General features: G+C 39.4%; 1 protein-coding gene across 1 annotated transcript in view; it reads left to right on the top strand.

Annotated features, from left to right (window-relative positions):
- Nucleotides 1-12,167, top strand: part of EDEM3 (ER degradation enhancing alpha-mannosidase like protein 3) — a 104,622-nt gene extending 92,455 nt beyond the window's left edge. Inside the window, exon 20 of the mRNA XM_030205622.1 lies at nt 6,828-12,167. Coding sequence (XP_030061482.1) covers nt 6,828-7,228 — 401 coding nt within the window. The 3' untranslated portion in view covers nt 7,229-12,167. The remainder of the gene's footprint in view (nt 1-6,827) is intronic.
- The last annotated feature ends 2,160 nt before the right edge of the window (nt 12,168-14,327 follow it).

A 14,327-nucleotide genomic window follows, 5' to 3' on the forward strand; every position in this document is an offset into this window, starting at 1 on the left:
TAATTGAAATCAAATTAACCAATAGAAGGAGCAAGAAACAGTACCAGAAAATCAAACAATTTAAGTTTCTTGTCTCAAGCCAGCCAGCCAGCAATCATTTTGAAATTGCTGTGTTACTGGAACAGAGTTATTCTCCTGATGCAGCCCCTTCTGCAAAACAGGGTACTCTGTCGAGAATGTGGAAAGCAAAAGCTATAAAGAGAAGTTTATGCAACCCTGTGAAGAGGGATGGTGTGGAAATTTCCTGTATTTGGAATGGCCACAGAAAGACTCAGCTAAGTGCATTGCCTTTTATTTGGCTTTATTCGAACCATCAAACTGTTGTTTCGTAAGCCTTGCCAAGCCTTATGTTAAGTATGACTGGATTTCTTAAATATTAGTGTAGGTTTTTTTTTGAGACCCATGATGGCTTACTGTTAAGTGGTGGTCAGCGCTCCAAGGTCATTTTTTCTCCACTAATTGTTTTTTTTTTAATTATTTTTGACTAGCTGACTTGAGACATGAAACTTCAGTTGTTTGATTTTCTGGTAATTCAAATCACCCATTATTATTGTGTTCCCCAGTTTGTTAGTCTCCCTGACTTCTGCTAACATTTCTGTATCTGTCTGTTTATCTTGGCCAGGTGGATGATAGTACACTACGATCACTATCCTTTTCTCCTTTATACATGGAATTTCTATCCATAGGGGATTCCAAGGTTCATTTTGTGTCCTGCAGAAGTTTTAGTCTATTTGATTCAAGGCCCTCTTTAACGTATAATGCTACCCCTCCACCAATTTGGTCCACCCTATCACTGCGATATGATTTGTACCCTGGTATGACAGTTTTCCATTGGTTATCTTTCTTCCACCAAGTCTCACTTGAAGGATAATAATGGGCTTCTTTGGTTTCTTTATCACTAAATTAGACAGAAACTCCCTATTCCTTAGATTACAGGAGTTTTTAAAAGTTGCTACTTTTTCAGAATGCTACCAGAAAATGAGTCCTGCGTAGTCTCATTCCTTAGATATGGTTTGAGTGTGTCACAGTGAAGATGGTTCCTTTTTTTTTCCTTTTTAACGCAAGCACTTGTTATGTGCTCAACAACATATTGTGCATAATCTAAACTGCAGAATAAAACATTATGGATTTTATATTCAGCTGGCGGCACTCAGCATTTTGCTGACTGCTGTCAGCATTATTCCTGGATACTCAATGCCAGGCCTGTCCGGGCTTCAGCATTAAATATCCAGTTTTCGCTTAGCCGGTTAAGTTCAATATTCAGAATATACTGCCTCTTTTACCAAACCACACTAGCGATTCCAACGAAGCCCCTTCGAAGTGAATGGGCTTTGTCTGCTTTGCTGCGCCTGGAATCCCTAGTGCGGTTTGGTATCAGCTGTGGGTTACTGCATAAAGATAGGGCAACCTTTTATGTGGTCCCATTCGGTTAACCTGGACTGGTTAAGTGCTAAGTATTGGCACTTAACTGACCAAGTGTCACCTCTGCTCCTAGAATGCCCCCCCCCCCCCCCCAAATAAAATAGTTTGCATTTAGGCACTAACCGGTTATTCTCAGCAATGCTAACCAGTTAAGTGCTGCTGAAAATGACCAGTTTGTGTTGAACAGGTGATTTAACCGGCCAGGGGCCATTTCTGGCTGGTTGAATCACATTGAATATTGACCTCTTCCTTTATTGTTGTAATAATATTTTATTGAGACTCCAGAATAGTTCTAGCATATATTCATTAACCCTTTAAAAAAAAAACAATCTGCTGTTTCCCCTCGACCCAGTTTTTCATTTTCATCCCTGACCCTGCCTCCCCCTCCTCTTTTCCTTCTGATGCATAGTCTGACTGATTGGGAGCTCAGGGCAGCATGCAATGTAATAATATCACTAAAAAAGCAATATTATGGTTTACGGAAACAATTTCAGACTCTCTTCTCTGGAGGACAGGCACAGTATGCGAAGAGTGATAGAAATCCTGTGAGAACATCACATTGGGAATAAAGCATTTATAAAAACCTTCGTAAACATAGCCTTGTGAAAGGAGGGCATACACTTTCAAGTTAGTTCAACGAAAGGCACATAAATTCTTGGGGGGGGGGGGTAAAAACATTATTTGATCAACTCCACACTTTGAAGAAAGAAGGTGCAGGCTCGAAAAAAAAGATGAGAATGAGGTCCCTTTTTAATAGGCTCTAAGTTGTAAAATGCTAGAAAATCCCTGTATAAAATAGTTTTCATATCCTTCCTTGTTTTAATCTCTGTTTCATAAGGCCAATCAGTGGCATAGCTGGAACTGAATGGGACCTGGATGGAAAAATTAAGATGAGCCTCCTTTAACACCATCTCTCCCAAGGTAGTGGGGGTGGGGAATCCCTTCAGAGCTCCAGTAAACAAAACCTGCAAAAAGCAAACAGATCCATAAAGAAAACCTGTCACAGTAAATCCAAATAAATAATAGAAATAGAAACTGAAATGCAAGATATCAGAGGTACACATTTCCCAAAGCCGGCATATTACGATTAATAAATTCAGAAAATTATACTTTTTTTCTACCTGTGTTGTCTGAGCATTGTTTTCATCCCAGTATCTTTTCTGCTTTTCTTTTTTTTTTATTTCGTTTAGAGAGTGTCCTGTCCTTTTGACATTTCCTCTCTCTCTCTCTCTAACTGCCCTGTCCAGCATCTCCACTCTGTGTCCCTGTCCCCCTAATATTCAGCATCTGCTCTCTCAAGGCCCCTATTGGCCTTCTATATTCAGCATTCACCCACAGTGTCCCTGTCTCTCCCTTTGTGTTCAGCAGTGCCACTCTGTGTCCCTGTCTCTATGCTCCCTCCATGTCCAGCGTTTCTTCTCTGTGTCCCTGTTCTTCCCCACGTCTAGCATCTCTCCCCCTTTGCTTCCAAGTCTCTCTTCCTTCTGTTTCCCTTCCTTCCATGTCCAGCATCTCTTTACCTCTGTTCCCTCTCTCTCCCCCCCTCAAAGATCCAGTACCTCTTTACCTCTGTTCCCTCTCTCTCCCTCCCTCAAAGATCCAGTACCTCTCCATCACCCCAGCCCCTCCCCCCATTTCAGGTCTGGCACCTCTCCTACACTGCCATTGCCGCCCGTGCAGGTCCTCCAGATGCACAGCGTTCCCTGGCATAGGCAGCTCTGAATACAGGCTGCCTGCGGGCCAGCCCCACCAGGGCTTTTCCAGTGCTGCATTCCACTTCTCTGATGCAAATTTCTGTGGGCAGGCTGCAGCATAGGAAAAGCCCTGGTGGGGCTGGCCCTCAGGCAGCCTGTTTTAGAGCTGCCTCTGCTGAGGACCACCACACGTCTGGAGGACCGGCAGGGGTGGCAGTGTAAGAAAGGTACCGGACATGCATATGTTGGGGGGGGTGGGGAGGTTCAGCTGCATGCAGCCTTTACCACTGGGCAGCCCTGGGCATTTTTCAAGGCTTGCTCAATGATAGTTATGTCCCTTGGGCCAATAGTGACATGTGAAAGTGGTAATTAAACAAATATAGTCTATCATTTTTCTTAAAAAACATATTATGCTAACATTGTATTGTATATCAGAGAGAATACAGGGGAAACAGGCTCTAAATCAGCCTAATTTAGCACAAATATCCTCAGATTTTGTGTATCTTCCGTGCCATGCCCACTGAAAATTATCCTTTAACCCATTAAGTACCAAGTTAATTTATGCATGCTTTTGAGAAGCATTTTATTTTATTTTTTTTAATTATAAATTTATAATATTCAAACATTTTACATTCAAAGAATAAACTTTAGAATGATAATAGAAACACTGCAATGTTGAAAGGAAAATAAAAACAAACATACAGGAAAATATATAACTTAGTCCACAGAAGATTAAGTCAAGATACAAGGAAATAAATCGAAAAGAAAAATTATCATTAATACAAGATTAATTACAGGCAGAGAAAGATGACAAGCAGGCGCAGCCAGTCTAACCATGTTACTGTAACTAACAGAATCGTTCAAGGAAGCATTTCTTTCACTTTCTGTAACAGAAATAAATTCAAGCAGTTTCTTTGGATCAAAAAACATAATTAGTAGCATTTAGAAATACCAAACATCTACAAGGAAATTTTAATACAAATGAACCACACACAGAACTCTAGGTCATAAGTCCATGAACTCCCTTCTCTTTTTCTGCGTATCCCTTGCAAAATCAGGAAAAATTTGAACTTTTGAGCCCAAAAAAGCTGCATTCATATTACAAAAATACAAACGAAAAATAATATTTCTGTCTGGTTCCAGGGCAAAAGTTAGCAACAGTGTAGTACATTCAGTAATAACTTCAAAAGAACTTTCCAAAAATTTAGTGAGGTTCAAATCAGTTTGAGGTTTTTCAGTGGAGCTTCTCGAAACTCCCGATAGATATTGGGCTGTTAACTATAGACAGGCAGGCAGCCTTCAGCTGGAAGTCCCAGAATCTGTAGAAAATATTTCTTCAGCATATCTAATGCTGGATTCAAATATGATTTAGGGACATTTAAGAATCTCAAGTTGCTCCTTCTACCATAATTATTGAGGCATTCTAGCTTACGAGCCAGAATATCCGTGTCACTCATAGTAACGTTCTGAAACTTCTTAGCTTCTTCCAAAGCACCAACCTTAGTAGACTGTTGACCTAAATCCTTAGTCAGCGTTCTGCAGTCCTCTTTCAATAGTGAAAGTTCACCCCGATAGAAATTAGAAAAGGATTGAAGGGAAGAATTCAAATCTTGAAATTGCTTCCCACAGAGACTCAGTCATCACAACAGCACATTTTATAAAATTAAGGTGCCTGTTAACCAGGGGGTCTTTTTACTAAGGTGCACTGAAAAATGGCTAGCGGTAGTGTAGGCGCAGATTTTAGGCGCGCACCGATCCATTTTTCAGTGCGCCCTGTAAAAAAGGCCTTTTTAAAATTTTTGCTGAAAATGGACGTGCGGCAAAATCAAAATTGCCACGCAGCCATTTTGGGTCTGCGACCTTACCACCAGTCATTGACCTAGCGGTAAAGTCTCACGCAGTAACTGTGTGGTAATGACCTACGTGCATCAAATGCCTTTTGGCGTGCGTTCAATACGTGCATCTGAAAATAAAAATGAAATTACCACAAGAGCCATGCGATAACCAAGCTGTAACTCCATTTTGGCACGCTTTGTGTATGCATAGACACTTGCGCAGCTTAGTAAAAGGGCCCCTAGATTTATCAGAGATGGATCATAGTAACTGATGAGACTAACAATTAGATGTTTGAATATTTCATATTTGTCATAGTCTGTGGTCTGTAGAGCTTTCTTGCTTCTATTGGAGAGCTCCAGTCTGTATTTCATCCCAAAGGCTTTGGGATTTGAACTTGCCTTCTGATTCTATTATGGGCACTTTATCAGTAAAACAACTGGACACTTCCTTAGCTCCTTCGTTGTGGCAGCTTATCCTCCTGTTATTACTGTACCCTGGCATATGGTGAACATGTTAAGGCAGCTCTTAGCCTATTTCTGGGTGAATATCACTGTGTACCCGTAGAAGGTAAAATTTATTCTTACTGTTAAAGTTGTTTAATTCCATATTATAGTGCTAATATAAGCCCTACAGGCTCAGTGATAGGGCTCAGCAGGGTCTCATGCATTTTCTTGAAGGAAATCTTGAGCCCCTTCCATGTCGCTCTGAAGACATAAGCAGAACACAGTTTTTAGGTTATTTTTATCTATTTGTGTGTACATGGTGATAAAATAGTACTGAATGATCAATGTCAGCCATGTTAAGCTCAAAAAAATATAAAAATATATTGCCCCACTAACATTTATATATCAGAACTAAGCAGAACTCAATGTCAATGGGGGAAAAATCCTCAGAAATATATTGGAACACTAATTCGTGCTTCCCAGTTTGTCCCCATGATATGTGAAAAACTATCAAATGCCCATAATAGCTCCATCTCTACCTGTTTTCTAATCTATGCTGAAAACCCACCTTTTCACTGCTGCTTTTGGCTCCTAGCCACTACTCATTTGCCTCCCCCCTTGTTCCTTCTCACCCAGTACTTCCCTCGCCCTTGTCTTGTCTGTCTGTATTATTTTAGATTGTAAGCTCTATTGAGTAGGGACTGTCTCTCTCTGTGTCAGGTGTTCAGCACTGCATGCATCTGCTAGCGCTATACAAATACTAATAATAATAATAGGCTCAGAAAAACTTTTTAAAATTTATCTTGCACATAGTTGCAGCTTCTTCAAGCAGGAATTTAATAAGTTGAATTAACATCAAGTACGCATGGTTCCTTCTGCTGACAAGAGCCTTGTTTTGCGGGATCACCCATGGCTTCAGGGCATATTGTGGACCCGTATGAAGCGCTAGTCTTCATACTTAAGATCCTGCTTAGCCTGAGTCATCTTTATACTATTTTGCAGTTTGTGTTTCACTTTATATTTTCAAATCATTGTATGTATTTTCTTGTATGTGTTATTTTTAAATCCATCTGAACCCCATATCTCACAGACATAAATTGTAAATTTGTCATTTAAGTTCGTAAAAATTGTTAAGGGACAAGAAATATGCAACCTAGAGCTATTTAAAACTTTTAAAATAGTGTTTCCCTAGAAAAAGTGGCTGTGGTGGCAGTTGTGCAGAGTGCAGTAGGTACCTCGGTTCATTCTATCCAGTGATTATTGACTTAATTTTTAAAACTTCATAAGTGGTGCAAAAACTGTTTAAAAATCCAGGAAAAGTGAAATCTAAAGAGAAAGTTGATTTTATTATTGAAGAATTTGTTATGTCTTTTCGCCTTTTTTTATTTCCCATGAATTCCTAATATAGAATGTTCTCTTCTTTGTTCCAAAGATTTAGAAATGGAAAACCTGGAGCAGAAGTCATCTGAAAACGAATCACAGAACCAGAGATCAGAGGAGGCAGCCTCCATATCCCAGAGCTTAAGCCTGAGCAGGCAGGAGGATCCTGGAGAGGAAAATTGTTTGGATACTTCCCCCATGGATACATCACTTCCTGCTCCTGTAGACCAGGCTGAGGAGTCCCTTTCGAATCAGGACTCCTTTATAGAAAAAGGGACTGAAACTGGAAAGAAAGATCCTGAGCCCGCAAAAAAAGCCAATACCCTGCCGCAGGGACAATCGGAAACAGAGACCAGTACTAGGAATAAAAAAGCTCAACCTTTGGATTCTATATTATCAGACTGGAAGGAAGATATAGAAGCATTTGAAATAATGGAAAACGATGAGCTATGATTTGACAGAGAATTTTCACTGGTGGTTATAGAAGGTAAAACAGGTGGTTATAGAAGGTAAAACAAATCTGTCTCCAAATATCTAGAATATATTCAAAGGTTGCTGCTGGGTTCTGAGCGTCCTAGACATCCAGAGCATGTTATCATTTGTCTAGTTTTCCTTGTTCCCAGTTTAATAATTTAGAACTTGAAACTGCCTGATGTGTAATGTACAGTGACGTGCAGTACTGTGTAGCTCAGGAGGCTAATTCAGGGACAGTCTGTGATTCCGGGAGACAGGCTGATTGAGGTCTTGGTGCTCTGTAAAGTATAGTAACCAGCTTAGCATCTGGAGAATTGAAGGTCACATGGCTCGAGTCACGTGATGAAGTGATTCAAGTGATTTTTGACTTCCAGGTGCTTCATTGATAAAAGGATAGGAAATAGTGTATTCTATATAGAGGCAAATAAAAAGCTGATGGCTTCAAGGATGTGCTGTCCAGACTTGTAGCCCTAGCAACAGAAAAGTGCTACTCAGGGCTCCTTCCAGTCTTTTATAGAAAAAGAAGCAAGAATGCTTTTTCTCCATGATCTATACAAGAGATGTTGTATAAACCAAAGCAGTTTCCCCTAAAGTTTCTAATAGTACCAAGCAGAGACTTCTATGTCTTCTTGGACCTTCAGCGTTGAAAGCTACCAAGCTACTGAATGACTGTCAGAGAACAAGAAACGTAAGCACTAGTGAACTTTTAATGCACAAAACATGTTTGAGGTCGGTATGAATTTTAGTACATCTCTTGAATTATTGAAAGAGCAATGTTATATCACACTTTTGTGTGTGATTTCTAAGCGTGCTACTTTTAGCATAAAGTCTGCTATTGGTCGGGGGGGGGGGGGGGGGTTAAAATAACGAGCAGTTTTCTCCTTGGTCCATGTAGAACAATATGTCTCTAAAGTAATTACTGAATAGTGTTTTTTTATGATTGCTTCCTTTAACCAGTCCCTCTTAGAATCAGCAGTTGTCTGCTTTGAACCTGTGTTTGTTCCTAGAAGGACCACTGTAATGCTTGGGGCCTTACTTTATAATTTGTATAGATCAGTAAACAAATCAGAAACTAACTGGAATGAAGGGGGATCTTAATTGCTACCTAGAGTATTTTAGGTACCAAATAGCAAATTCTGTAGGAAAAAAATTCTGCTTTTAGATAATTTTATGTAGTAGAATCTTAATCGATAATCATGAATGAACATGGATTTTTTTCTTAGTGGATGTTTTAATTTCTTGGGAGCTGATTCAGAAAACTTCCTGGGCTGCTTGGAAGGATGTTACATGACACAGGAGCTCAAGTTAGCCAGTGGAACGTGCAGCCTAGGGTAATGTTTTTGAATCGGCCCATTAAAGTTTTCTAAACAGAAAAAGAAAGTGCTGTCAGAGTATACATTTCTGGCGCAGTACACGTTAGTTGATTTGGATGTGAGAGAAGAGTATGGCTAAGTATAAATGAAGGCATTAGAAGGGAAGCAAGCATAATTTTAGCAAAGTTGAAATTAATGTAATCTGCTCAAATTTCCCCCATTTTCTGTCAACAGCAAAGGAAGTCCTGTTTAGCCCATGGTTGTATCAAATGAAAAAAAAAGTGGCATTACATGGCATCAGCAGTGTTTTTGTTCTTTTTAGTTAGCGTTTCTGGTCTAACCCAGACACTAGACTGGACGGGATTGCTTATACAGCCAAACATGTGAACCCCACATCTAAGGGCATGGTGTGTGTTTGGATTCATTCACATAAACCATCCTCCCATTGCCGTGGCTGTATTGGACTCGCTGTAGTTCTGCATATATACGCATTATTCATGGTTGCATCAAGAATTTCGCACTTTGTTTTCTACTGTGTAGGCAGAATGTCTTTCACAGCACAACCGCAAGTTGCATTTCAAATAATTTAAGTTGATCAATGCCTATTGATCAGAACAGCCATACTATTTTGTAGATATATAAATATGTATATTCATGGAATGTTTGTTCAGTAAAGTCAAATAGGTCCCAGACAAATTGTATAGGCATGTATATTTTTGTTATGTGAAAGATGCCATTTACTTTCAAACACCATCATGCACAAGTCTCTTTTCAGAGCATAGATCACGTTATTTCATCAGTCTTGCAGTGGAATTGAGTTCAGCCGTGGATTAACTTAGCTAGAATTGTTTCCAGGGGATAATTAAAACAAACAATAGTGATCAGCTTGACCCTGGACCATTCAGAGTAATATAAACTACTTTATTTCAAAGGTCTTTACTGATGGAGAGCTCACTCATACTGAGCACAGCCTTCAGACTTCGACCTGACTGCCTGTTATCTCCAAACCATAGTCAGGAGATCCAACTTTGGATTTGTTTTATATCAGTGTTAGCAAGTTACAAAGCCATTTGCTTTAAAATTCCTTTCCTAGTCCAAATTTTCAAAAACATTTTCCTCAAAAAACAAAAGCAAGGCATCTTGCTGTGTGGTTTGGGGAGAGTGCTCACTTGGTGAAACAAGCAGAATCTGACGATGTGTTGCTCAGAGCCGGACACAAGCAGCAGAGAGTGGTGGCGGTCCATTTATTGGCTGCCAGCAAAGGTATGCCTAGCGTGGCCGTTTGATGGGGGGAGGGGAGACAGAGGCATGCATTGCCCCCCAGTTCACCCTGGCCCCCCAAATTGAAGGGCTGGCTACACCCAGAGAGAGAGCCCATTGTTAAAAATTTACCAGCAGACCCCTGCTAAACATTGATGTGATATTGTTGTTTTATGCTTATGTTTTATTTTACAAATTTAAGCGCCCAGTCCTACTGATTGGTTAAAGTTGAATTATGATCCACTCCGAACCTATAGTAGGTGTTGAGGGGAATATAACATCCACATTAACATCTTCAACAAAGTCTCATGACCTGCTTGGAGATCAATTTTATGCTTCGGCATATCTGTTTGTTCTGCTCCGTTCTTGGACATGGACACATTGACCTTTAGGAGTGTTCTGCTGCTGTTGGCAAAACAGATAAGTTGTGGTTCTAAGACTTCTTGTCTAACAAGTTACCAGGGCACTTTTACCTTAGTCAAAGAACTATCCATTAAGTACTTTGAAAGACACATGGATTTTGCTGCTTAGTGTTTACTGCCGAATCTTGCTTTAAACCTAATTTTTGCCATTCCTGAGAGGCTGTTTGTGGGAGGACACAGCGCTTAAAAATTATGGATTGCACAAATACTGTTGTAACTGTTGGTAGTTTGCGATTATCTTGTTTTATCGTGCTGAGTGAATTTTATTGTGTTATATTCTCTGGCCACTAGGTGGAACTATGTATTTTAGGGAGCTGGAATGATTTCATTGCTTTCAGACTGCTTAACATGTTTACCAGCTCTGGGGGAGGGGGGACGAAAAAAAAAAGGTTTTCTCTGTTAAATTTGTTAAAGAATTCACTGCTGAATATATAATGTTTACAGTTTATCAGCTTGGTTTATTTAGTTATCACTCAGTGTAAAAGAAAAAGGGGACTCACCGTTTGTTTGAATAGATACAAACTGAAATGAGTCTTCATTTTAATCTGTATGTGTTTTAGCTAGTAAGAAAAAATAAGTTGGGAAAAATCCACACCTTTCAAACTAGAGTGATTTTGCGTCCTTATTAGTCCATCTCCAAATTGCCGAGTACCGTTGCAGTGAGGTTCACACGCAGGCTTGTGGAGATGTCGTGTTGCTGCCCTAACCTTAGTATCTCTAGCAGATGGAATAGTCTTTATTTCCCCAGCCAATCTCTGAAAATGAAATATAAATGTTGAAAATTGGTACGACTTAAATACCATGGAAGCAGGAGACCTGCACAGAAAATCCTAATAAAAACTCTGGTCTCCATTGTATAGAGGTCCTCAGCTGTACAAGTGGCTGGATTTCTGCAGATATTTGGGCTGTTTTCTGATGACAAACCAATAAAGATATGACCTTTATCTCGGATAAGGCTAAGCATTTGATTTTGCTGCACATTATATTGTCCGGTCTGAAGACCTTGTTTTATGTAAAAGATGTCCTTTTTAATGTATAGATGATGTCATTGCTTTGTCTCTTGACAAGTATCTTTACTTGCTGACGGTTTTTTAAGCATCTCTCCCCCCCCCCCCCTTAAGTAAGGACATTTTTTTAACATTCTGCAGCAAATGATACTCTGTGCCATGTGGGGAATGTTCATCTGTGCCCACAGATATTTATTCTGGTACATGAATTTTTTTTTCACGCCTCCTGAATTTTGCAGCTTTCAGGTCTGCCAGGTTATTGTCAGCTGAGCACTTACAGCATTTTCATTTATTGATGATGTAGGATGTCTGCAGCAAACAGGAAGAAATACATTCAAGGCCATGCAAACTGTTAAATATTATATATGTAACAACCATTGCAGCTGTTTGCATTTGTATTAATATCAATTCAGGGATTGCAAAGGACAGATTGGGAAAGTTTAGTTCTGTTGCCCTTGTTCATTGCTGTTTTACCTTGGTGGTAAATACCAATTTTAGTATCCAGAGCTTTGCACCCATATGGTCATTAATATTGGTAATAGAGCTTATTCCCCCTTTTTTTTAATGGTTTGAACTTTTCAGGGCTTGAATTTTCTGTTAGATAAATAGATTATAGTATTTAACCCATTCCTTTGGCTCGAATAGCATCAAGTTGCAACTTTTAATGTGTTCTAAACTTTCTCTGGGTGTTTAATTTTGGCCAGATTTTGCATATTTAATGGTTTTCTTTTGTTTGTCAAAGCAGCCCTTAAATCTCTCAATTATCTTAATTCCACCGATTGAGGAATGAAGAAACAGTTCTCAGCAGTGCTTGAGGGCAAAGTTCTCATCTAGGATTAGTAATCTACAAAACTGCACAGAAAAGTGGAGTGGAGGAGTAGCCTAGTGGTTAGTGCAGTGGAATTTGATCGGGGGGGGGGGGGGGGGGGGGAGAGAGACTGGGTTTGATTCCCACTGCATCCCTTGTGACTGTAGACAAGTCACTTAACTCTCCATTGCCCCGGGTACAAATAAGAACCTATGTAAACCGCTTTGAATGTAGTTGCAAAAATTACAGAAAGGCGGTGTATCAAGTCCCATTCCGTTTCTGCTTTAAACTTTCTTTACAGCTCAGAGAGTGAGTGACACCCAGTCCTATATTTACTGCCACACTTGTCTTCAGTTGTCATGAGCATAACCTTGGCATGATGAGTAGTTTAAAAAAAATTATAAAAGTCAATTGTGATTTGACCTTGCCACAGGGATTTCAGATGACGTTATCCATGTCTTCTAATGATGGGAGTGAGAAAGCTGAAACCATGGAAGGTGCAGAGAGCTGAAACTCACTACCATTAGAAGTCCTTTGCTGTCAGTATGGTTAACCTTGGCCTGGGAGCAAGTTTTAGCACATGAAATTCAGATTCCTACTTTCAAGTTATGTAATGGTTGCAGTAACAGTCAGCCACTTGCTCTCTGCAGCACCAGAGAAAAGGCTAGTTGTGTAGAATGAACAAGGGTCCTCCTGGGTAAGAGATTATACACATCTTAGAAATGTTACAAGATAAGCAAGCCTGACTAAATTTACTTAATGGCTACTTGCATCAAGCATGCTTACAGAGAGGATACAATATCTTATTTCTAAAGAAGAATTTGTAGAATCTTAATCCATCATAATATTTAGTAATATATAAATATAGGCCAGGGTTGAGGAAGAACTAATTCAATTTAATTTAGAAATTTCTAATGCCATCTTTAAAAGGTAAGCCCAAGTTCAATGCTCAGTCTTTTTTGCTGCTACTATCTCAACAGACTGTCCCTCAGGAAAATCTTTAGGGATTTTGTAGAGCTTTGAAGACAGATAATGGGAACATGTTTAGAAGCAAATTAAATGAAGGCAAGTGTTGACATCTAGCTGGACAATATGGCTGACACAATTTTCTTAAGTTTTCATTTTAGTTAAAAATAGAATTTTAAAAATCAGCTCACTGTGTAGGAGCTAAAGGTGTACGTATCCTGTTCATTCGGTATGCTTGATGCTCTCCCCTCAGAATGGTACCCGAATTGCTGTCATGAGTGTAACAGTAGTAGTGGGATAGTGTCCCCTTCAGGCAAACGCTTTTGTGCACATGGCCTCTGAGCATAAAGAAAACCATTCTGTGAATGAGATATTGTATGTTCAGATTTTATAAAGATCTTTTTACCAACCTAATTTACAGCCGTATATTTTCTTATAATGTAAAGTCTGAAATATGTGTCTGTAATATCAGGTGCTGTAACACTACTGTTGTTGAATACTGTGATGTAAAAGCCTGGGCTAAATTTGTATATAATTCTTGTATATAATTGTGTATTTGATTATAATAATTTGATTGTAAAGATTAAACTATGTACATATTCTGGTCAAGCTGCTGTAATTTGAATTTATTAAAGAAAGGGAAATTAAAGTCACAATTAAAGATTGTTTGCCCCAAGCCTAGCTTTGTCTCTTGGTGGCCCTGCAGACAGGATTGATGAGAACACTTCCTGCACTCCTGTCACACCTTCATCCTCTTTCAGAGCCACAAAGTAATTTTTATGTTTGGTTGAGATATCTAGCACTCATGCCAACGTGGATAAGCAGCATTAGAAATAGGCAGTATGGTTGATTAATCTTGGCAAACTCTCCCTAATCTCTGAATCTTGGCACCACCAGACAGCATACTTCCCAAGTTGGTAAATATATGCCTCTCCAAAGGGAATCACCAACCACCAGAGACGTTTAAATACCTCAGTGGCATAAATACACAGGAAGCAAGCCTCTTTCAATTGAAAGGAAGCTCTGGAAGAAGGTGGTACAGGATGAAGGTGAAATGTGAAACACGCAGGGATAATCTAATAACATATTTCTTTACAGAGAGGGTACTGGATGTGTAGAATGGTCTCTCAGTGGAGGTGGTGAAGAAGAAAACTGTATCTGAATTCAAAGGAGAAGATGGTATTGTAAAGCTTAGTGATTGGTATGGATGAGCACACTGGGTAGGCCAATGGTCTATATTTACATTTTTTTTAAACATTTCTATATCTAGTCAGGTTTTTTAAAAAGACCATAATACAGAAA

Source organism: Microcaecilia unicolor, chromosome 6 (genome assembly GCF_901765095.1).
Source record: "Microcaecilia unicolor chromosome 6, aMicUni1.1, whole genome shotgun sequence".
Lineage (NCBI taxonomy): Eukaryota > Metazoa > Chordata > Amphibia > Gymnophiona > Siphonopidae > Microcaecilia > Microcaecilia unicolor.